We start from the raw sequence: 25,305 nt of genomic DNA on the forward strand, positions 1-25,305 counted from the left end.
CACATTTTCCAGGTCCCTCACCAGCACCCACGTCCCGCCAGGGCCTCTGTACCACCCATATCTACCAGGTAAGGGTGCCCAGGGCAGGCTGAGCTGGAAAGAAGCATTACCCCCAGCCCAGTGTGATAAAGCCAAAAGCCTGACCCACACCATGATCAACTAAGAGAAGTCTGAGCTCTGGGCCAGCCAACCGTTTGAGCCTGGGTGGCGGGAGGGAGAGTGTCTGGAGGAATGTGGGTCATCAAAGATGGCGGATGAAGACAGAAAAGACTGCATCTCGGGAGAGCTAGGGCAAGCACTCCAGGGAGCCTGCACTGCCCCTCATGGGATCAGCCCGTTGGGGGCCTCGGGTGCCAGAGCACCCTGAGGCAGGAGAGTCATTCTGGGACACTAGCAGCTGACACTAACAGGTCTCAGAAGGGTCACTGCTGGGTGGCTTCTGAATTCTCTACATGTCAGAACTCCAGTCTGCTCAAAGTCTTAGAATGATTTCACTGAAGATGAAGACCAACATTCTCCTGCAAGTCTGGCTCCTCCATCTCCTTCCGCTTGGCCTTGGCCTTGGCCTAACTGCACACTCCTCATTTCACACACTGCACCACTCCCCGCACTTTCCAGTGCCAGCCACACCATTCTCTTTCAGTGCCTTTGTACATCCTGGACCCCCTCTTGACAGGGGCCTTGCTGTCTCCCTGCCTGGACTGCCCTCATGACTGCCGAGCCCGCCCACTAACACCTACTCACTGCAAATGCCAGCTCCTCAAGGCGGCCTTCCCTGACCCCTAATCTGGAGCAGGCTTTCTGCCATTCATGCACAGAGCCTGGCGACTTTCCTCAGGGCACACCTGTGACCATCTGTTTTAACTCTCTCCCCTTTTAGACCATAAGGTCCACAAGAGAACAGTGACCACACCCACTTGTGCTCACCCTGGACCCCCAGCCTCTAATACAGAAGCTGGCACAAAATAGGCCCTCAATACATATTTGAGAACCAGATAAATACATAACATGAATGAGCATGGTCGGTAGGTCAAAATCTGTTTACCAGGATAAACCATCAGTTCTGATTTTGGTCCAACTCCCTTATCTTCCTCTGGGAGTGATCCCCTTGTATAATATTTAACAGCAAGAGCCAGCAGAGGGCAGAGCAGAAGGCAGCTCATGCTGCAGGTGGGGGTGGGGCGCTCTGGGTAACACCAATCCGGGGTGGGTCAGCCACCTGCGCAGCAGCCTCCTCAGGGACTGTCCACCTCTCAAAGCCAGGCAAGGCTGGGACCCTAGAGGTGCAGCATGACCCAGCCTGCTCTGGAGTCTCAGCAGGGAATAGCATGCAGGTGACTGGACCTTGGAACACACCATGGCTGCTTCAGTGTTCAAAGCCCTGAGAGAGGATTTTCCTCACAGAGGAGGAAACAGGCCCAGAGCGTGTAAGTGATTTGCCTAGTCACAAGTGAGCAGGTGACAGCTAGTGGCCTGACCAGAAACTCTATCTTCTGACTCTGGATGTTTCTGCAGGCCTGGCACTGCCCTGGCACATAGTTCAGTACAAGCAACACCTGCCAAAATGACCGCACATCGGTGACTTGAGAGACTCTCTCAAAGTCTCACAATGCTGGCCTCTGGCCCAAACTGGCAGGGCCCGAAGTCCCAGGAGCAGGCTCCCAGCCCACATGCAGCCTCCAACAGTCAGGTGCCAGGCTGGGCAGAGCAGGGGCTGTGATGCCCACACAGCAGCAGGCCGGGCTCCACAGATGCCCAACAGGCAGGCTTTCTCTGCAGGGCACCGCCACCATGCTTGGGACGGTGCTCACAGAGGAAGTGTGAGGAGGGGGCTGCCAGGAGAGGGTGGGGCCAGGGGCCAATTCTGTGTGGAGCAGCTGGGACTGCCCGTCCGAGACAGCAGTGCTGGGCAGAGTGCTGTGTCCCCCTCCTCCGAAGGGCCTCTCAGGTAGAGTACAGACATACCAGCTGTGGCCCTGGATACAGAACTGAAGCCCACACAGGGGAATTATTACAATGACGGCGCTTCCTATCACGGAGGTGACAATATGGAGGAAAGGCCGTTTGGAGTCCGGCAGGCCTGGCTTCAACGCCTCACCCAGATGCTCACTAGCAGTATACCATGGGAAGTCGGTGACCCCTCCGAGCCCATCGCCTTATCGATCACGTGGGCGTCATGAGCTATGGTGAGGAATAAATGATATTCCTCACCTAGCACTGTGCTTAGCCACTGGCAAATGCTCACAGACAGGCTTTGTTATTAGACATAAGTGGGTTTTCAGTGGGACGAGGGCACACAGAGGGCACCAAGCTTGTCCAGTGTGCTGTGCCAAGCCTGGGCACTAGGTTTGCCCTCCGAGGCACAGACAAGAGGACCCAGTGAGCTAAGGGCTGGTTAGTGGAACCTGAAACACTATGGGGCAGGGGTGTGGGAGGGCGCGGCAGTTAGCCCTGAGGTGAGGCGAAAACCAGTAGCTGGACGTGGCTGGAGGCTGCAGGCTCTGAGGAAGCCCAGAAGGACGCGAGCACCATGGCTACTAAGGTGCCTTCCAACTGCAAAAGCCAGATGCCTGCCACCTTCTTAGAGACACCGCCTGATAGAGGAGCCTCCGGGATCACCTGCACCAGCAGAGGGCAGTGGGGACTGAGTCTGAGTCCCTCCTTTGGGATCAGAGAGACCAACCTTCAGTCTGGCCTGGGGTCCTCATAACCTAACCTAAGCAGGAGGGAGGGTCTTGAGCTTAGGGAGGCAGTGGAGCCACACACACCATATCCCCAGGATAAGCTGCAAACAATTCCCCACCAAGTGGGCTCTGCTGAGAAGCAGTGTGCAAAGATGGGCGAGCTGGAGGCTGCTGGCCCCCGTGGCTCTGTGCAGGGGCCTGCACGTGAGAAGCCAGGTAGACTGAGAGGGCAGGGAGCCCAGGGAGAGGAGGCAATAGGTGTCCATCACAGGAGACGCTAGCTGGTGTGAGGTGTTGAGATGGACTCCTCTCAGGAGGCCTCCTGCTCTCAGTGAAACGCTCCAGAAACCTGGACTTTTGACCTCGCAGACCCATCGTTTTAGCTTCTGGCCGTGGCACCTGACCCTGGAGACGACATCCTGAGCATATGCAGGAGCTCAAGGCTCCAGGTCTCCTTTCTCCGCCCGCCGCACTCAGCTGTCCACCTGGGCTGGGAGCCACACTCAGCCTGGGCGCATCCTGACAGATGACCCCCTTGCCTACCCAGTGGAGCCACCGCACAGGGTCCTCCCCAGGTTGGCTGTCCCACGTTTTCCTAAGGGCAGGATGTACCTTGATAGCTGGTGCTGCCACTGCTGCTGAGGTAGGACTCCACCAGGGGGGCCTGCTCCTCTGACTGCTGGGCACGCCGGCTGCGGGGCCTCCCGTCGGCATTGGCCTGCACCATCAGGGGCTCCTGGCGCTTCTTCTTCTGCTTTTGCTCCAGCAGAGCCCGCTACAGAGGCACCGGACAGGCGCAGAGGTTGGCATGCTAGAGAGGGCAGCCCACTGCTTCCGCCCACAGGAGGGCTCCCGGACTGGGAGTGGAGACGAAGGCCCTGCTTGCCCAGCTCCCTTCTAGAGGTCGCCATGGCGTCCGAAGCACACTCAGGACCAAGGCCTCATGTCCTTGGTGCCCCCAGACTTGGGGTCCAGGAAAAGAAGGCAAAACTTGGCCCAGGTAACTACTCTGGCAGGGTCACAGCACATCCAGCTCTCCCAGGGCAGTCACCCCAGCTGCCTGCTCGGTAGAAGCCCCATGCACTGTGCAGAGTCAACACTTAGCTGGTAAAGGCGAGAATTGCTTCTGGAGGGTCCCCTCTCCCCACTAGTCAGGATTACCCCAGTAAGGGGACAGCCCTCCCGCTCTTTCTCCTCCACAGCACATCTGGCCCAGACTCTGGCAAGGACGGCGAGTGCTGACTACCCTTCCCGTGGCCCCAGCCTCACTCACCTGCCGGTCAAGCTTCTGCTGCCTCAGGTTGCTGCCCTCATCATCTAAGACACTGCAGAGGGAGAGAGGGGTATTCAGGACCTGCCCGCGAGGTGCCAGGAGATAGCCCAGAGCCCACCCAGCACATCTGGGCTCTTTAAGCCCCTCCCATCATGGCTGCTGGGCGCATGGGAGAGAGGAAGGGGAAGGCTACTCTCTGGGAGGCTACTCTCTGGGAACCAGCTTGAGACAAAAAGGCTTGAGTCATATTTCTGCCACTCTGGGAGCTTATCTTCTGCTGGGATTCCTGCAGCCGCAAGGACTTCCCAGTCAGCCTGGCCCCAGTAAGTATAGGAGACTTTCCTCTTGGGCCCGTGAGCAGGGCCTGACTGAGTTCCAGGGGAACCTGTCTAGAGGCATAGGGCACAAGCCGGGCCCAAGGCCAGGCTTCAGACCAGAGAGCTGTCCCCTCCAGCTGCCTCTCAGGTCTCAACAGCTCTTCCCTCATCTTCCCATCCTTTCTGGAGGAGGCTGGGTCCTCTGGGGCAGACCCTCTCCCCATCAGTTCAAAGCAAACTCCTGGCTCTCTACATGGCACAGTGGAGGTGCTGACGCTGCTCCTGGAGGCTGAGTGTCCCTTCATGTAGGAGAGTGAGGCTACGAGTCCAACCAGTCCCTCAGGGCAGGGCTAGGGCTGAGTGGGGATGCCTGCAGGGAGGACACAGCGCATCAACACACGGTCCAGCAACCAGCCACGGGGCCCTTCCCTGGCCACAGACATGGCGCCAGACAGCACCAGGGCATCCAATCCTCAAGTCCCTAAGGTCTTGGGACAGGCAGCAGCATCTCACACTGCCTCTGCCTCCCCAGGAAGGCAGAGCATAAGTAGGGAGCTGGTAACTCAAACCACTTAGCTTTCTTTCTGGTCTAAGACATATGCATGAGACCTAGGCTCAAAAGTCTATAAGACCCAAGGTCAGGACAGCCACATGAGGTGAGGTTGGAGCCTGAGGACCTGAGCTCTGGGAAATCCCAGGCCACCCTGGCTCAGGTATGCTGGAGCCTGCCCCCGAACCAGATCTGTGTGTGGGTACAGGGACTGACATATCCGAGTACATGAGGTTTGTGCGTGAGGCTCTAAGTATATCTTGTGCACAAGCACACATCAGGTATCCAAATGTGTGAGTGCATCTACCTATGTAAGCACACAACAGGGTATACATATGTGCAAACACCTGTGTAAGGGGGGGGCTGCTTGTGTGCAGGTAAGTACAATGTGCATGGAAGGGGGAAAGATGAGGTCAAATCACCCAAGGATAACATGGAGCCATTTCCACTTCCTCCTGACAGCAGGTGTAGCCCTTCTAGCTGGAACAATCATTAACTTGAAATGTCCCTTCAGCTCATCCATACTACTTGTGTCTCTGTGTGCGGGGGGATCCAGTCAGAGAGTGGCAGGCGGTCCATGGATCACAGACAGCCCACCTCCCTGGCCACAACCAATGAGGATTCTGCATATTTTTAACTGGCAGCTGTCATATAACTACCTGCCACCTGGGAAAGCCTTTCCTGATACCCACAGGCTGCTCTGCACTCAGTGGCCCTGATTGTGATCTGGGGCCACACACAGAACAGCCTCATTCACCAAACCCTCAGCTGCCAGCGCACAGGAAAAAACACTACTCAACAGACATGCTTCTAAGTCAGACCTCAGTCTTCCTAAAATTGCCCATGTGCCTAAGAGCACACAGCTGCGCTGGGATTCCCTGAGGGCATTGCCAGGATCAGAGGACAGGGAACAGCTCCTAAAAACTTGAGCTGGCTGGGACGGTGAGTGTCCCGTCACAGAAGGCATGCACCACAGGCCGGAGGACGGCAGCAGGACTGTTGAAGGAAGGGGCAAGGTACTAGAGTGAGCAGGGTGCCCAGGGGCCCTGCCAGGTCTCAGAGGCTACCACTCTTCCACTTGTCTTTCCGCTGAAGTCAATGGCCTGACTGCGTAACACAAGGGCAGAGCGTCTGTGCACACACTGCCTTCGCAGGGTCAGTCCCCAACACCGCTGTCCACAGAGGCCTGCCGTGTGAGCAGTGCATACTAACTCAGGATTTCCAGGACACGGATGAAAACTGCAGTCTGGGCTCTTTGTAGCACCTGGCTGACAGGAGCAGTGGGGCCTGAGATCCAACTGCTCTGCTCTGTGCCTGGGCACGCATAGGGCAGCCTGTAACCTCAGTCACGTGCTGGTGGCCTGGTCACAGGAGCCCATGTCACCTCCACAAGACAGGGCCGGCTCCCCTCTCTGCCAGCAGAAGCCGTTTCGTGGCTGACTGGGAGGATGCACGCCACCTGCACTTCCACAGGGCAGGGCCAGGAGCAGTCACCTGGCTCGTCCTTGGCACTGGGCTTGGCTGAGCAGGGAAAAGATGACTTCCATCGTGCATGGGTCATTTGGAAAAGAGGACATCCCGCTGAGAGGTAAGCTCACATTAGCAAAGTCACCTCTGGAACTGCTGGGTCACAGTGGCTACTCGACTGAGGAAAGGTGGTTCCAGCCATGGTGGACTCACTGCCCAGTGCTCCCCTAATATCCTTATCGGTGCATTGGGTGGGGGGGGGTCACTTTCCCACCACAGGTCACTGCCGTGGACTTTCCAGTTACGCCTGGGGAAGGAGGCTGCTGTCCATGAAAACATTACTTCCTCTTCCTGTGCCCACCTCCATTCCATGATGGAGGATAATGATAAAGAGCCACAGGCTTTAATAACACTGGTCCCCAGGTAAGATTATAGGTAGGCCAGACTTAACCACTGGCCTTCAGAGAAGGGTGGATGAATACAAGGACGGACTTCTAAAGAATTCCAGAAACTCAGACACCCTGCAAGTGCCCAAGGCGACCACCACCTTGCTCCCCGCCAGGCATGGCAGTGCAGCGGGAGGAGGGGCGTGCAGGGCTGGGGGTGGCAACTGGGGGGAGGCAACATGTGCCTGGTGAATAAGAACATGTCTGGGTGAGCAAGACCACCCAGGAGGCTTACAGAAATCCACCTAAATGTGGCAGCTCAGCAGGCACAGCAGTGCAGTAACGCCGGTTCCTGGTACAGCAGGATGTTTCTAGGAGAGCCACAAAGGTCTGAGGTGGACCACAGTCACCGGGCGGGGCAAGCTTGTACTGGGTGGGTGTTTTTGCACCACAAGCATGTGTCTGGAGCACACAGCATCTGTCCCTGGTGAATAACAAAGAATCCCCTGCAAACAGCCCGGTGTTGTGGAGAACAATGACAACCACCATGGCTGTCTCCAGGGAGAGCAGAACTGAAGCTCCTCGCACCTCCCCAGCAGCCCAGCCCCCTCGCCCCCACCAGATGGCCCTGCCTTCTCAGCTCCCACTCCAGCACCTTTCCCAGGCATCTTCCTTGCTCACCAACGCGCCCCACCGGCCTCTTTACGACGGGCACTGTTCTAGGCAGCATGAAACGATAACCATGAGGAGACAGTAATGGCTTTTTAATGACTCGGGCTCCAATTATGGAATCACTGCCAAGCCCAGGCTGCCAGCTGCAGCCCCGCCAGGAGACTCGGACAGGAGACAGGGCACTGACGGATGGTCTTCCAGCTGACCCTGGTGTCTCCTTCATTACAGTCACCTTCTGCTGGGGGCCCAGGAAAGCACCGGCCACTGGCTCATGAGGATCAGAGAAACATCCACTCTGCCCAGGGCCAACGAGGTGGCCCTTTCACCTTCCAGGGGAGCAGCCCCTCCACATCCCCTTGCTTCCCTGGGGAGCAAACAGATATCTGAGGAAGGAACATGCCTGACAACAAATGAGGGCGGGGGCACTTCTCACGCGGCTGCAAAAGCCTGACACAGCCTCCCTGTTCCCAGACCCGCCCTACATGCTCCAGCAAATCCACCTGAGCTGACCAGAGGCCTGGGGCCAGGCCAACCTAGGGACACACCCACTCCACACGCTCACTTCACCCTCCCCCTTCCTGCCCTCATTCCTGCCCACTAGGCATGGTGGAGGCTGCCCCTACTGGACCCAGAAAATCAGGGAAGTAGGCTGTCAGGGGCGGAAAGACCCCCCAGGGTGCCCGGCTGCAACCCCTCTGCCCAATGCCAGACCCCCTTCCCTCAGCACATCCGGGCTTCCCTTGCCAAGGACAGCTTGGAACACTGTGGAAACACAGTGGGGGTGGGAGCGAGGGTGGGAGCGGGGGCAGCTCCATGAGGAAGAGGACCATGCTGCTCACAAGAATCCCAGCCTCCCATGATGAGGCATCTCCATCCCAAGCTTACCAGGTGCATTAAAGCTGCTTAGGGACACTCAGCCCTGCCTTGGTCATTCAGAATTGTTGGGTAGGATGCCCAGACTCAATCCCCCACCTCACTCTCTCTTTTAAGGCAAGTGACACAGGTGATTCTAATGCTCGGCCATGGGGACCGTGAGCCAAAGCTGGGGATCTGTAAAGAACAAAGGAAATAGGGCAGTTGCCGTAAGGCTGGAAGTATGCAAATGCAGCCTTATGTTCAGATGGGGGAGGAAATTATAGTCTGCAGATCAGTGAGTCAACATAAGCCCCAGCTAAGACTGTGGAAGGGGTTAACTGAATAACGGGGGCGGGGGCGGAGGGGTGGAGGAGGCGCGTGGTTAGGTGACCACTAGGAGCAAGTCCAGTTCCTGGCAAGTCAGGACACATGTCCTCAGGCTTATCAGAAAAATCAGCAGGACAGTGCAGCCAGGATTCCACATGGAACCCCAGGGACCGGCGACGATTACTGGTGGGTAAGATGAGGCAAGGTCCTAGTAAGTGGCATGCTAGTCCAACCAGACAGACATTCCAAGGTTTTTGCAACAATGGGTCATACCATAGTCAAAGGCTTTTAGCATCTTGCTTCTCTTGGTTAGCGTGTTTTTCGGGGACCCAAAGACAAGGCAGGCCTCTCAGCAGGCTTACAAGTAATGCAAAGTAGAAGGGACACTCAACTGGTCACTAAGATAGTAGAACTCAGAGGACCTTGAAAAGCTAGCAAAGAGGAAACCTAACAGGAGAAGAAGGTCAAGTCTCCTATTTGGGTCCCAACACCCAGATCTTGCCCACACAGGCAGGATGGAGGACTTGACATCAACCCGACGAAAGGCTTTGGGGTTTTGTTTAGAGGCCTCGAGGAGACTGGTCAGTGAGTTCAAGCCATCCCATGGGACGGGGGAGGGCTCAAGGGCTGCAACAGGAACAGGGTCCAGAGCGAGGAAACAGCAGCCTTGCTCTGCTCGGTGCTGGACAGGCCACACCTGGGACAGTACATGCGGCTCCAGGACCCATGCTGGAAGCAGGCAGAGACCCCTGAGGGCATCCACAGGGTCTCCGTCCCTGAATTGTCACTATCGACCTAGTGTTTCCTGTGCTCCTTCACCCCAGTCAGCAGCATGCAGACAGCCCAAGGGGGTGTGGCGGGGGGAGTGGAGAGAGTCCCTGTGGATCCAGTAGCAGAAGTTCTGCTCCTCCTCCCTGTCGCCAGGTGAAGCGGTGGCCACGGTGTCTGGGGTACCTCTGAAGTTCCCCCAGAGGCAGAAATGCAAAAGTCAAGAGTCTTGCTTAACCAAGTCATTTTGCTCCCCAGAAAGCAGAGTAAAAAAAGTGACGGGAAGATCCCAACAAGGGCCAAGAGGAGGGGAGCCCAGAGACATGCTTAGGCTCACCCCCAGGAAGACATTTCTAAGGGTCACAGCCGGTATCTGATGGAAGGCTGTTCGCAGGGATGCCAGGGAGCATTCACACAGGACTCCATGGCCTGTAAGGGCCCTTCCAGCCTGAGACCCTCGCTCTGTGACCCAGAGACTCCAGGAAGCCCCACTGTGAAGAGAGAGTGTTACATCCTCAGGTGTACTGAGAACCTGGTGTGGGGCCAGGAAAGCCAGGAAGTCCTAAAAGCTGCCTGGGGATGCCACTTTGATTCAAAGTAGTGGACCTCTTGTTTATGCTGGGTCATGTAGGCACACAGCCAAGCTCCAGATGAGGTCCCTGCTCTCCAGGAGTTCATGGCCTGGTGAGGGAGACATGGCGGCAGGACCATGCAGACAGCACTAGGGACAGGGCTGGCCACCACTCCCACCTAGCACGGCCCTTCTTGACTTTCAGTGTTCTCCCTACAACTCATCAAAGGTTGTAAGGTCATGAACGAGGGGCATTTAACACTCCTGAAGAACAGGGGTGAAGAGAATACGGCAGAAATGGAATTAGTTGTAATAATAGAAAAAAACGAAAGGTAAAAATCACTCCAACTATGAAATTTTATAAACTAAATGGCTCCCTTCTAAGTCAGACTGTGAGATTAATATGCGATCATTATAAACTGAGCTATAATTACCCTTAAGAAGATTATCAACAATTGTCATTGCTTCAAAGACAATGAGCCAGGCCCAGGGAACACAGGTGCAATCATCACAGAGGGAGAAGAAACGCCACCAGCAAGAGCTAACAAGAACTCCATTGACCTCTTGCTCCCAAACCAAATGACACATTGCAGTTGGCATGCTGCGACATTAGAGAGACTCCATACCAAAGCACGTGCCCACGTGCCCATCCCCCTCATCTGCAAGTAAACTGCCTTCCTGCCTTCTGCCCCCGTTTTCTCTGTGATACAATAGGCATGTGGCTGTGACTGCAATTAGCAGTCCAGTGACTGCAAGAGGCAATGTGCTTCCCCTCCTCTCAGCCCAGGTCTCCCCATTCCAGAAGCTGACACCCCAAGTCTGGTGCTTTCCCCGGCTCAGTGCATACTCAGAAAGACCCCAGTGAGGCAGAAGAGATCCTGGCAACTTCTGACTACAGCCTGCCCCCAGCTATACACCTACCCTCCCTGCCACAGAGCAAGAAGGCAGGGCGACAGAGCAATGGGACAGCAAGCAGGGCAGGGCCACAGGGCTAGGCTTCCAGGGTGGCAGGATTCTGTACTCCAGGTGGAGCATGTGAGCCCAAGAAAGGAATGGGGGTATGGGGGTGGGGGTGGGCCTGGGCCGAGCAGGTGCCAAATCACACCTTGCACAATGCCAGTACCCTGGGCACGCACTGGAGGACAGAGCCATTTCCCAGAGGCAGGCTTAAGTCTCCCCAATTAGAGGCAGACTTTTTCTAAGACTCGTGCAATCACTCGACAAGTTGCTTTGGTCCTTGGCTCCTGGGAGAGGCTTCCTTGAACCATAAACCAGCTTGGCCCCCAGTCTGCGAAATCCTAAACACGCCATCATATCCACAGACACAAGTGCTGCCTTGTCCCTCCCTCCAAAGTTAGTCTGTGGCCACCACCCTGCCACGTGCATCCCCATACAAGTACTTCCACAGCACCAGAGGCCACTCAGCCCACAGGCACTATCCAGGCACCTCTGCTGGGTAGCAAGAAAAGGCCAGCAGGACTTTGTGGGGCTGTACTGCCTTCTAGAAGGTCATCTCACATGTGTCAAGAAAGCCAAGACGCTCCAGAAACTACCTGTGCCCCCAGCGTAGATGCCCTGTGCGGGGTGACAGCTCTTTTGAGTCAGCCCAGCTCCAGTCCCCTGATGGAAATATCTCCCTGGTCTATGTGAGACTCTGAAGTGTGACTGCATTATGTCTGCAGGAAACCCTATGGGTGACTTGTGTGTGCATGTTTGTAGTGTGCATGTGTGTTGGCAGGAAGGGCACCTCCAAATTCTAACCTGGAAAGCTCTGACGCCCCCAAAGGAGCCAAGACAACAATTCTCAAGAGAAACCCTGAATCCCCAGGCCAGTGACAGGTGCTTATTTGCAGAAAGGTCAACTTTAATAAGCCTCAGGCGGTTTCAGCTGGTTTCCATTCTGGAGGCTGTCTGGACAGACTCATAGAAGAGCTCTGTCCGAATTATTTTCTATCAGTGACTGGAATCAGGTCCTTTCTCAAATGCAGACTCTGTTGCAAGATGGATCCTGAAGGTCTGTTCCTACCACCCACAGGCATGTGTACCTGGACCGGGAAGAACATAGTGGACCCTAGAAGTCTGGGACCCTTTTTACACACATGTCTCTCTGGGAGACCTAGAGACAGCCCTGTAGCCCATGGCAACCAAGGAGCCAATGGTGGCCAAGAATCTGATGCTGCCATGGCAATGAGCTCCTTTCCAGTGGTAATGGAGGAATGGGGTAGGGTGGGTGGGGAAAGGCCTGCATTAATGTGAAGCCCCAGAGACCCCTCTCCCACCTGACCTCCACATAGGTGGGAAAGCCCAGCTCTCCTTGGGACAGACGGTGACATTTGGGAACACAGGGTGGCTGTGCTGCCCTTAGTGTGCCTGAATTCTTGAGTGCTCCTGCGCATGTATAGGCAGTTCTAGGTATTGTGAGTTGGTGTGTGTCCAGGTGTAGGTCAGTTACCAAGTGGATTTCTGAGTCTCTGAAAGATATGAGTAGTACTTATGAGTGGGTAGTAGGTGTCAGGTATTCTCCAAATACATGCTGTGTATGTGCACAGATATGTAGCATTGCACCTGTGTGAGTGTGTGTGTGTGTGTGGGGGGGCTACATGGGGCTACATGGTGCATGCATATATGAGACGCCTGTGCTTTTGATTCAGAATAACTGTCTCCAGGAATTCTCGCTTTGAGTATGTGAACCGAGCAGCAGGAGCGTCTTTGACCCAGTGCGCGGACGTCCTGTGGGTGCATGCCTGCAGATCATGCGTGTGCGCGCGGCTATATTGGCCATACTGCCATGTGACCCAGGCTGCTGGGCCTAGGAGGGGGCTCACAGCAGCGTACGCTCCCTCACCAGGCGGCCACATGGAGCTGCCAGACCCAATTTTAAAGCCCACGCAGGCCGAGAGCACTGCCCCCTTCCAGCAAACCCGACTGTTGAGAGGTAGAGCAGGGCGAGCGGAGTCAGTCCTCCGGGGCCTCCAAAGTTGAGATGGGAAGGACCAGAGCCTCCAACCCACCCCCCGGGGGTTGGGCTACATGGGGAGGGTATAGGTGCCCCAGCCCGGTGTTTCCAGCCAGCCCCCGGCCTAGTGCCCTCGACCCTACCCCACGCCCTCAGCTTTGAAAGGTGGTGGGCCGCGCCCCCGAGTTGAAGAGAAGTGGGGGTGGGGGGCACCGACCGGCGTCCGCATACCTGTAGGGAATCCAGTCGGAATGCGGCTTGGAAGTCATGTCTCTCAGGGGCGGGGCGGCGGCTGCGGCTCCGGAGGCCGGGGCCCGCGGGGGCCGGCGCGGGGGCCCTGCTCAGCTCCCGGGCCGCCAAGGGCTGCATCCTCCCGGGCCGGGGCGCTGGGCCCCACCAAGGCCCGCGCTGCACGCCAGGGCCCCCGCCGCCTGCTCGGCGAGCGGCTGCCGGCGCGGTACGATGGGAGAAGCGCTGGAGAGCGCCCGGCCCGCCGTTGGCCGGAGGGCGGCGTGCGCGCGCGTGGAGGACGGAGAGGTGGGCCCCGCCGCCTTGCGCGGCTTAGCCGGGTTCAGCCAGCACCGAGGATCCGAGCGCAGCTTCGCTGCGGCGCCCGCCCCTCTTCCCTTGCCCCGCCCCAGCGGAGACCCCACCCCCAAGCCGGCTGGGTGTCCCCCAAAGCTCCAGCCCCCTTCCCGAAACCGCCCGGATCCAGGCTCCACACACGTGACTGCGCCGGACCTCGCGCCGGCGCCCACCTTGCCACTGGGGGGCAGCTCCCCCAACCTCCGAGCCTCAGTTCCTTCCTCTGCGAAACAGGGATGATTCTAACACCTACCTACCTACCTACCTACCTACCTACCTACCTACCTCCCTCCTTGAAGGGATGGGAAACCGCTGCTCAGATTGGGGGAGGGGAGAGGGAGAAATGGGGTATGGGAGCCGGTTGTGCGGGAAGGGGGTGATGCCAGCAGACACCGAAAGAGGCCCCGCGGAACCTTCAGGTCCTAAGCATGGAAGCTTGCCTTCCCTCCTCTCAGTCGCTTCTCAGCCCCAGGTTCTCACTCCCCACCAGGGAACCGTCTTCTTCAGTTTTAGTAAAAGAGGTGTTGCCTCACAGCGGAGGAGTCCTTCCCGTGTCTAAGCTATAGCAGTCAAGGAAAGGATAACACTTACTGTCTATAACATTCCCGGCCCTTATAAAGTTATATTATTTAATCTCCACAACAGCCTTGAGAAGCAAGTACTTATCTCTAGTTCCCAGAGAATAAAGCCTTAGGAATGCTAAGAGGCCTAAGGACATAAAGCTAGGAAGCTGATGGAGCTGAAATGGAACCAGGGTCTCTCTCCTCCAAAGCCCTTTTTAGGGGCCATAATTAAAAGGAGCAAAAACCTCCCAACAAAGTCTCCAAGTGCTGAGGAGGTCCTAGCTGTGACCGGCACCAACTTTAAAACGTTAAAGCAAGGCATGGGATGTTGAGGTGAAGGGCAGAGAATCCAAGGGGCATGGGAGTTTGGGTATGGAAGCTCGGAGAAGTCAGGTGATCAGGGAGGGGTCTACTGCCATGCAGTCTCCACATTACATGTAGGCGTCCTCATGTGCACCCTGGATTCAACAGCACCCCCCTACCCCAACAATACCAGAAGAGTGTTCATGTGGGGTTCCTCTGGTGCTAAAAAGGCCATTATGACTGCATGACTGGGTGGGAGAAGGTGTGAGAACAGCCAGCTGGCCTGAGGGCCACATCCTGCTGCCCTGGGTCCACAGCCAGGACTCCACCCAGGACTCACCCACCATTTCAGCCTTGCCTTTAACTGTAAAAACAATAACCAAGATATCTGGAGCATTTGCTGAGCATCAATCAGGAGTGGAGTTAGGTGTATCTATATACTTAACTCATTTCATCCTCACAACCACCCTAGGGGGTAGGTGCTATTATTATACCTATTTTACAGCAGAAGAAAGTGAGGCACAGAGAAGGCAAAGATCTTGCCCAAAGCCACAAAGCTGGACAATGGTGAAGCTAGGATTCACACACAAGCGGTCTGGGTCCAGAGACCCTGCCCATAGCCTCTTTCCTGCCTATCACAGTTCATGCAGTGCACATGCGCGCACAAACACCCAGCCTGTCGCTCCGAACTTCCACAGTGCAGGACAGATCCATCAGATCCATCTCTGTCTAGTACAGCATCGACAGTCTCTGAAGACTGTGACTTCTGATTATTTCAACCTCCAAGAGCTATCACTGTCGCTGAGGACAGAGAGCAGACAAAATAATCACCCTGGGGTGGGGCGAGGGAGCAGGAAGTTGGGCTGTGGCTTGCCTGCTGGGACACTTGACCTAGGCCTGTGTTTTCACTGGTCAGGCTCCCAGGAAAGGGACTCGTCCCTGCCTTAAAGGCCAAGGCAGCATGGAAAAGCACGACCTGAAGGCCTCTGTCCCCCAGGACCTAGGATCCGTGGACAAAGCCCTGCAGAGACGCAAGAGGCCAGCCCCGCCCTCCAGACTGCCCCTCCCAAAGCTGCAGTCAGCCGCTGACTAGAACTTAGAAGACCTCCCCTTCATGAATTTGAGGCTGCTTTCCCCCTTTATTCCCAAATTATCTGACACCTTAAAGCAGCGGTTCTCAACCGTGGGTCATGACCCCTTTGGGGGTCGAATGACCCTTTCACAGGGGTCCCCTACGACCATCGGAAAACAAGATATTTACAGTACAATTCATAACAGTAGCAAAATTACAGTTATAGAGTAGCAACGAAAAATAATTTTATGGTTGGGGGTCACCACAACATGAGGAATTGTATTAAGGGGTCGCAGCATTAGGAAGGTTGAGAACCGCTGCCTTAAAGCAATCAGAATCAAGTTGGAAGGCCTCAAGAGCCTGAAGTAATTGAATCTATTAAATAGACACTTTAGGTTCTGTCCTAAGGGAGCAAAATCGGGAGACAGAGTGAGGTGCAGAAATAAGACGGATCTCCATGTCCCTCTTCCTGCAGAGGCTGTGTGTGTGGGCATGGGATATGTGGGAGCCAGTGGGACTGTGCACTAGTGAGTGTGTGTTGGGGAGGTGGCCCTGCAGTTTGAATGGCTCTGCAAAAGAACATTTGTTGGATGGCATGTTATTGTGTGTGCATGGGGAGGGTCAAAGTGTGTGCTTCTGTGAGTTCCAAGGGGTATGTGCGTGTTCACATTCAACTCAGAGCTGGCGATGGGTTTTCTTGCTCAAATGGCTTCCCGGGCTGACATTTTAAGTGTAAGTCCTTGTCTTCCATCAAACACCATGTGAAGGCCGGCCGAGTGGCTCAGTTGGTTAAGAGCTCGCTCAAGAGTTTGAGATCTGAGCAACAGCGGTTCAAGTCCTGGCCTGAGCTGAGCAGCCGCTGAGCTGCCAACAGGTGGCAGGATGGCTCAGCTAAAAAAAAAAAAAAAAAAAGCCATGTGAAAACTACTGGACTAGGCCATGGTTAAAAAACAACTGTGCTATACAGTGACCCTTGAAGAAGGGACTAAGTTTTTCACATTTAGCCCTAGAAACAAGGTTATCTCTACTGAAACACTGCCACACAGCAGGACCAACACACCCTCCTCACCACCTGCCCAAATCGTGCAAGGATGAGATATTTGCTGTGAATGTAAATTATCCTCATTGCATCGTAGGCATTTTCAAACATGGCCATGGTTTGTGAGGGAAGTGAAGGAATGCATGGGGACTGAAGCACCCCGAAGGAGACCCTCACATCTGCCACCCCAGCTGGAGGAACCCAGTGCAAGCTCCTCTCGGCAAGACTAGTTCACCCAAGGAAAAAGGTTAGCATTTTGGCAACTTGCTGTTTCCATGTGGAGTCTTAAATTTTCTGTTTCTAATTTAACATTTTTATTGAGTTGGGCCGCCTCTAGTCAACTTTGGAAGCAAAAGGATATGAATAATAAATGAATGTCTATTCAGATTGGGCACCACATCCCAAGATGCCCTGCCTAGTAGTTTGGCGCTGTATATTTGCAGTCTGAGGAAGGTAATTCAAATCAATCAAATGTTAACTAGACCCAAACCAGGCTCAAAGGTCCAGGAGGGCTTTGGCAGTCATCAGGCTCAGCCTTGCTCTCAGGGAGCTGTCAGTCTGACAGGAGAGACGGGAAGCACCAAGGTGCTGGTGTTATAATATAGATGTCCAAAGTGCTGGGGGGGGGGGGGAACACAGAGGAAGTGCAGTCAATGGAACCAGAGGGAGGGAAGTCAGGTTAGGACAGGACCTTCCTGAGAATTAAAAAGAATGACAGTTGAATTAGGCCTTGAAGGATGAGTAGCATTTTGATAGACTGATAAGAAAGAAAGAGGGAAGCTTAAGTGTCACCAGGATTCTATGAGTGGCTAGGAGCTGTGCTAGGTGTTTTAGCAAAAGGGCATTCCAGACAAAGAGGATGATGGGAGCAAAGGCGTGGGGGTGTGAGAGTATGTGACCAATGCACTTGAAAACCAAGGTGCAAACCACTATGGTGGCAGATAAGGAAGTAGTTCAGTGTGGCAATAGATGGGCCTAGAAAGTGAAGCAAGGGCCAGATCACATGGCGCCCTGAACACCAACCAGGCTGGGGAGTTTGGATTTCATTCTATAGCCAACAAGGACCACTAATGGGTTATAAGTCAAGTGGTGTAACTGACCAGATGTGCCTTTTAGAAAGATACAATTGAGAGCAAAATGGAGAATACAGGGAGAACAGGCCAGAGGTTCTGAAAACTGCTAGTGGGCTATTGGAAAGCCTAGACAGGGATAAGCTGGCCCTAATCCAGAGCCCAGCGCCTTTTCAAAGCGGTCGGGCAGACATCATGCCAAGAGGGTAGCCTAAGTGTGGGTGGCCAGACAGTGCCCTCCGAAATTCCCATTTGAATAACTGCAGAATATACAAAGACCATTGCCCTGTTATACATGATTAAAGTGAGATAGCATAGGCTTACTGATGTCCTTGAAAAGCGTAGGGTAATTACTAGGAGAATTCAAAACTATATGTCTACTTTCCAAATCACTGCAAAAGATAATAGCAAATGAAAATTGCCACACCAAAAAATAAAAATAAAAAAAGGAAAAAACCACAAGCGTAGTCTAAAGGAAACATAAAACTCGTAAAGCATAAAACAAGGTCATAGGGATAAAACTAAATATAATGGTGATGAGGTAAATGCAAATGCAGAGCCTGTGAGATCGGATCATTCATGATTGTCATTTGTTGAGTACATGCTCCATGCCAGGCACTCCTCTACATGTCCCATACAATATGGGGATAGGAGGATGACACGGAACTCTCCGATTGAGGCTCTGAGTTAGTAGCGATCACAAAGTGATGTGAGATAGCATCAAATGAGACGGTGATGAGGTAAATGCAAATGCAGAGCCTGTGAGATCGGATCATTCATGATTGTCATTTGTTGAGTACATGCTCCATGCCAGGCACTCCTCTACATGTCCCATACAATATGGGGATAGGAGGATGACACGGAACTCTCCGATTGAGGCTCTGAGTTAGTAGCGATCACAAAGTGATGTGAGATAGCATCAAATGAGACTTGGAAAAGAGGCAGTGAAAAAGGTGGGTCTGCATCCTTCTCTAGTACACAGAAAAAGTGAGAGGCTGAAGAAAGAGGCATTGGAGATTTAAGAGGAATTTTGGAGAGAGTCCTCAGGGTCCAGTGACCCCTCAAGTGGGAATGGTGAAGGGTGCTATGGCCTTCACCTCAAATCCAGAGAGTAGGGCTTGAAGGAGATCCCCTAAAAGAGCTTAATATGTGACCACAATGGTGTTGGGGCCACAGTGCATGGGCAACTGATTCACGCCTGGCAGATCCAAAGAGCGGGTGGCAGCTGGCTGCCCTGATGGCCAAGCGGGTGCTACTGCTTCAGGGTCAGGCATGCACCCAGGTTTGTGGGGCAAAGGATACTTACCGTATTTGCCGGCGTATAAGACGACTGGGCGTATAAGACGACCCCCTAACATTTCCACTCAAAATACAGAGTTTGTTATATACTCGCCGTATAAGACTACCCCCTCTTCCGCACACCTTCCACACACCAAATAAAAGGTAAAACAATATCAGATTTGATTTGGCCCACTGAAGTGAAAACAAGCGTATTGTATTTCGTGTCACCACATAACCGTTTTGGCGATGTTGAGCCACCATGTCTGCTACATGTTTTTCGAGTTCTGGCCAGTGTGGGGTGCCTCTTCTTAATGCACACTTACCCCTTGGCATACTCTTTAATGCTTTCTCATTTGATTTCCAGTCCCGAACCATCTTTTCTCTTACTCCATATTGTCTTGCAGCAGCACAATTATTATTTTCCTTAGCAAAGTTGATAACTTCCAGTTTAAAATTTGCATCATACTTCTTTCTTTTGGCTGGTGCCATGATAGGGATGATAGGGGTTTGACTGGTCGACATTTTCTATGCTGTACTGTACAATGGTGCAGTATTGTGGTTGGCTGTTGGCTGTATACAAAGCCTGATTTGATTGGTCCCTGCTCCCTGTTTGCCCGCCCTGTCACTATAGCAGTCTGGTCCACCCTTGCATCAGCATCTCCCTGGGACCTCACTAGTGCGCAAGTGTGAGCTCTTCAACATTCTAACAGGCACCATGATAGCGCAAAATCGCGAATCTTCAATGCATATGTAAAGAAATATACGGTAACCCGAATTTACCACACTCGCAAAATCGCACACAGCCGACCATACACCCAGCAGCGCTGCTGATGCCTGAACGGTATGTGGAATGAAGTGGGCGGGCATCGGGAGGCCACTATGGCACGGGGCAAGCACTATGGGCAGTCTATCTGAAGTGTACCTGGCGTATAAGACGACCCCCCACTTGGAGGCATATTTTTCAGGGCCAAAAAATCGTCTTATACGCCGGCAAATACGGTAAGCATTTTCCTGCGATCCAATGGGGTTCCAACATGAAGGCCAGATGTGATTGTCTTAGATGCTGGTCAAGAGGGCCCCCTCGTGGGGGGAGGTGACACCGGGGGAAGGAATGAGACAAGGTTTCAGGGTCTGAGAAAGGAACCACAGTGTTGTATGAAGCTATGGAGTGAGAGCATCATCCACAAAAGGGAGCCGTATATGGGGGCACCCCAGCGACTGAATGGTCTCCAAGAACCCACAGAAGCACCCCAGTGAGAGAGAGGCTCAGCGAGTGTGACATCAGTTCATCAGAGTATCAGTCAAGGAATAACTTTCTTGACCCTCCCCTCCTCTCCTCTCCTCTCCTCCCCTTTCCCCACACCCTACCTTCGCCTTAGACTGTGGAAAGGGTCAGAACTGCAAGGTGGACCCTCTCCTGTAGGCAACTGGCCTGCAGCAGACCGTGATGGGCAACAGGAGTTTGGTACTGAAGTTGAAAGATCTTTTTAATTACAATAGACAGGACATATGAATTACTGACAGAATGATCTTTGGTTAGATGCAAATGACCAGAATAGCCATGGGACTGCCTTACCCTCAATTTCATCTAGGTTTGGGGGGCAGACGGGGGAGATCAACCCCATAGAATAAAATTAAAAATACCATGGGAGACAAAAATAAGGTTTGCTTTATGATTACATCTCATGAGTCATGGCTACTCAAGCTAACAGTTACACATGGATTCTCTCATTTAACCCTCACAACAACACTGTGAAGTAGGTACTATTATTATCCCCGTTTTACAGATGAAGAACAGGAGGTTACGTAACCTGCTCAAAGTCACACTGATAATAAGTGGAAAAGTTCAAATTCAGACTCAGGCAGCAGAGAGCCCTGGAGCCCACAGGCTTAACTGTTGTCCTCCAGAGAAAGCCACATGACACAGCCTTAGCCCTTTGACTCAGTAATTCCTGTTCTAGAAAACTAGCCAAGGGAAATATGCGATGGAGTCACAAGTTTATGTACAGAGATAGTCATCACGGCTATATTTCTAATGGGGGAAACTGGCAGAAGTGGGGGCTACGAAATGTCTATCATTTGGGACTTGGTTAAGTAAATAATTCTGTGTTCACAGGATTGATCATTAAGCATCCTTTAAAGGTCATTTAATAACGGAGGAACATGTTTATGAGATGGGATACAATATTGTTGGGAAGTATAAAGTCCTATAAAAAAACCTCCATGCTCTGGCACATATTTGTACATGAATGGCCTCATAAAAAGTTGCCCAGGGTGAGAAAGACAGACGAGTGCTATCAGCTAGGCCACCCTAGGGACCACATCTCCCTTCCCAGGTACTCGGGCATCCTCTTAACTCCAGCTTTTGGCTCCTGAGATCTCCTAGTGACCCCTAGACAGCACCGACAACACTCTAACCACCGTGGCTGGGGCAGTGAACACTGTTGGCGCACAGTGGGTTTGCTAAATAAATAAATAAATAAATAAATAAATAAATAAATAAATACCATTGTAAAAGCCGTGCAGTTGAAATATCCTTAGTTACTTAGTGTAATCTTACCAAGAAGACACCCAGGTGGCCACACTTTAATGCATGTGGGCATAAAAAAACCACTTGAAATTTTGAACCAGGTTATTTACCTTGGAGAAGTGCAGGGGAAGCGGGAGAAGGCAGCTGAACCTTAATGTCTGCTCCCCCTCCTCGTCCCCAGCTCCACTGAGGGTCTGCTGAGTGTTTCCTGCTCACGTGGCCCCAGGCTGGGGGCCGGGAGACACGAAGCTGAGCATAGCAGCCCAGTCCTGGGGAAGCTTCCACCGTTCTCAGCCAAGTGCTCCTGCCCATGTCCCCATAAGGGCTTCAAGGAGAAGGGGCTAAGGTTATAACTAGGAAAGGCTTTGCGGGAGGAGCACCGGGCCCTGTGCTCACCCTGCAGGAGGGGTTTGTTTTAGCAGCATTATTGGATTTGCAGATAAGCTACAGGAATTAAGCTGATCAGGAAGAGAGAGACAGAGAGAGCTCTCATTTGTTCATAATGCAGGATTTATCCAGCAGAACCCTATCCTTTGTCAAACAGAGAGGCTCTGCCTTTACATCCTCCAGCAAAGAACATTTTATTTTGTAACCTTTCAGAAAAGCCTATCAGTTTGCATTTTTGACCTGTATTTTTCCCCTCGTCTAAGAAAGCCATGGTTATTTAAAATGTGAAATGCATTTAAAAAAAAAAACCTACTCTGAATTCACAAACCAACCTCTCTAACAAGAGGAATCAGACCCAGAAATGCAATTTAAACTATTGGCAAAGTTTATTACCCCCAAACATCATCTTTTTGCTCCATGGCCCTTCCCTTTTGCTGCTAATGGTTCATAAATATCAGACTCTAAGGCCACCAGGTTCCTGAAGAAGCAGCGTCCTGAGGGAGGGGCTAGAAGATTAGTCAAGTTGTTTTACCTCTCTGGCTTGGTTTTCCCATCTCTGAAATGGGGATAAAAGTTCCAAGACTTATAGAAGCAGCAGGTATAGAGGAAAGAACATCTAGATTCCAGTCCTGACTCTGTCACTAATGCGCTGTGTGACCTTGCTATGTCACCTCTCTGTGCCCCATGAAAATCATCAGGTGAGCCCGATCTCAAAGGCTACCTTCCAGCACCAAATTTCTCTGATATTTTGACTCTTTACAGCAGGGCTGTTAGGAGACAAAAGATGATGACTATAGTTTGCACAAACCTGAAACAAGGATAAAAGCCTTGTATTTTATAGAAGAAACACACAGCAGTGAGGACATACTAGATTTAGGAGACCCGAGTTTTTGTCTTCTGTGATGCTAACTCACTGAGTGGCCAGGTGCCTCTCAGCGGGCTTGCCTCGGTTTCCTCATCTGTTAGGTGGGAGCAATGCACGTGTGGCCGACAGCACAGAGTGTGTGTGTGAGGCTGAAGTGAGAGAAGAAACGTGAACCTGTGACTGCTGTGTCGAAAGTCCAAAGCACCGCGGAGATGTGACAACATTTCGTAATTAGAGCTCCCACTTATGAAGCCCTCGAGTAGGGCTGGCACTGTGAAGCATTATATGTATTATCTCATTGATTGCTCACAGCAAACCCGAGGAGCTATTATACAGAAGGAAGCATAAGCACTGTGGGGGGGTCACAACAGCAAGGATTTACTCAGCCTCAGCCAAGGCCTGTGCCCAGGGGCCTGGGCCCATCTCAGATGAGGATGAGAACAGGCAGTCCCAGCAGCTGCCCTGCCTGGGCTCTAGGAGGGAGGAGAGGCCCCCTTAGCTTCTCCAATCTGGCACAGGAATGAGGCCATGGGCAGCCCCTTTTAGACTTCTTTGGCTGAGATCACACCCAGAGCTGGTGGGGCTGGGAGCGGTATCTACCTCTGCCTCCAGGCTGCTTCAGGTACCTCTCCCCGATTCCCAGTCCTCATCATTGCCCACCTTCCCTCCATGTGTCCTCTGCAGGCACTGCCCACCCTGACCCTTCCTGATCCTGCCGCCCTGACGCTCGCAGGCAGTGGGTGCCCTGGGGAAAGGGGTTCCGCTCCGTGAGACAAGGTCCCTAATGCTGACCTAGACATTGCCAGCCAGATGGCCGTGTCCTGGCTCTCACACTCACTGGGACTACTGGGGTCTCCCTGGAGACAGGCAAGCTGGGCTAGCCCTCAGAACCCAAAGTTGTGGTTCAGTGGGAATGGAACCAGGCCAACTACCAGTATTTTTTTGAAGTTCCTGAGGGTGACTTTGATAAACCGTCATTAGTCTACTATAGTAGAGAGGTGGAGTCATAATGTATATTATTGCAAATGATGCTCTGTACTGGGATCCTGAGAAAACTTAAGGGAATCAACGATGGAATTGATTCAGAAAGTTCAATCAAGTCACCCGATAAAAAGAAATTAGTCAATAACATTTCTATTACTATTATAAAATAATAATCATTTACAGAATGAAAACAAAAAAGATATCTCATCTACAATAGCAAGATTATGCATGAAATGTTTTAAAATAACATTCATGAGACTTATCGGTGATCCACAGGAAGAAAAGTGTAAAATATAATTGAGATTTATAAAAAGAACTTGAATGAATGGAGATTCCTACTATATTCCTATATGATAAGATTATTTTAAAGATAGGAATTCTCCCTAAATTAGACTTCATTTAGTTCAAAGCCAAATTCCAAGGGGATTCGGAAACCTGATAACGTACAAGGATTTCTTACGGTTCCCTTTGGTGATAATCTAAGGAAAGGAGGGCAAGCTCCCACATGGTTTGTGCGCACAGGTTCTGTGATAAGAAAGCCAAAGTGACCACCTTGACTGGCTGGCTAGTGTTGATCAACAGCGTTCCTAAATTTTGTCTCACACAAAGCAGTTGGGTCAGTGATATTAATTAGGTGTCCACTTTGTACCTCAAACAAGTGTTCTTAGGAGTAAACAGGCTAGTAAGAGGTAAGGTGTTGTTTTTGAGATAACAGCTTGGGAGACTGGGCAGTGAGAGGCAGACTCTTACACCAGAGCAAAAAGATCTAGGAGGTGGAGCCAGACTGACTCTACAGGAAGCTCGCTGGGGAGGTGGGAATGCGGCAGAGCGTGGGGTGCATGTTCACAGGACACATGAGCGGGGCCTGCTCCCCAGATTCCCCATCCTACACAGGAAGCTGCCCAGGGGCTCCCAGTCTCAGGGAAAGCCACCATCGCTGAGCAATGACTGGCACCAGCTATATCCATTCCTAGGGAGCACGCCCATGCTGTGTGGGAATCTTGCCCTATATCCCAGCACAGCAGCAGTAGGGAGGCGGGTGGACATGGAGTTGGAGCCACTACTTCCTTTTTTGCCTATTTCACCCAATCAATTGCCTCTTTTCCATTTTCAGAGCTGTGAGTTAAGAGTGTCCAATTGATGTGTGCCCAAGATTAGGTCAGCCTGAGATAAACAATCTCCCTGCCCTTAATTCCCCTACATAATCCAGGTAAAGATTCTCAGAAGAAAAAAAAAATAGGTAAGAGAAACAAAGGAAATTCTCATAATTATGGTTAATGAGAGGAGGACCAGTCCCATTAGATATTAAAATATATTATAAAGCGACCAAAACTAAAACAATGTGGTGACAGACATGAATCTCACATGAACTTCAGTGGATAAAAATAACCAGAAATATACCCCATTCTCTGTAAGAACGTAATTTAAATGTTACAACAAAAATACTAAGTAAGAAAATGAGAGTATAAAGTTGTGATGACAAATGTGTGAATGTGGTTACCTGGAAAGGGAAACACTCCCGAGCTATCAGATTGTTGCTGATTTTGAGTTTAAGTAACCATGGTTACTAAAGTAGGTAGTTTATGGAGAGAAAGAGCAAAGAAAAGACAGAACAGTTCAGCAAAGCAGAAAATACCCTGGGCTAGAAGCCGGGGGTCTGAATTTCAGTCACAACTTCTCCCTGCTGAGTGATCTGGGCTAGGTGTTTCCCCTTCTGGGCCTCAGTCCAACATTTCAAAGATAAAGGATTAACACAGATGACCTCTACTGGCTCTTCCAGTTCGTTCAGTCTGGGATGTG

General features: G+C 52.3%; 1 protein-coding gene across 5 annotated transcripts in view; it reads right to left on the reverse strand.

Annotated features, from left to right (window-relative positions):
- The window catches only part of TUB (TUB bipartite transcription factor), a 92,060-nt gene that overhangs the window by 11,881 nt on the left and 54,874 nt on the right, over positions 1–25,305 (reverse strand). For 2 of the 5 annotated variants that reach the window (XM_019629271.1, XM_019629270.1), the window contains exons 1-3: positions 13,058–13,440; positions 3,958–4,009; positions 3,297–3,459 (exon numbers count right to left, since the gene is read on the reverse strand). In XM_019629271.1, coding sequence (XP_019484816.1) covers positions 3,297–3,459; positions 3,958–4,009; positions 13,058–13,095 — 253 coding nt within the window. In that variant the 5' untranslated portion in view covers positions 13,096–13,440. Of the gene's footprint in view, positions 1–3,296; positions 3,460–3,957; positions 4,010–8,234; positions 8,399–13,057; positions 13,441–25,305 lie in introns of those variants that run through there. The other 3 variants (XM_019629268.1, XM_019629269.1, XM_019629272.1) reach the window with 2 other exon arrangements.

Source organism: Hipposideros armiger, unplaced genomic scaffold (genome assembly GCF_001890085.2).
Source record: "Hipposideros armiger isolate ML-2016 unplaced genomic scaffold, ASM189008v1 scaffold_834, whole genome shotgun sequence".
NCBI lineage: Eukaryota > Metazoa > Chordata > Mammalia > Chiroptera > Hipposideridae > Hipposideros > Hipposideros armiger.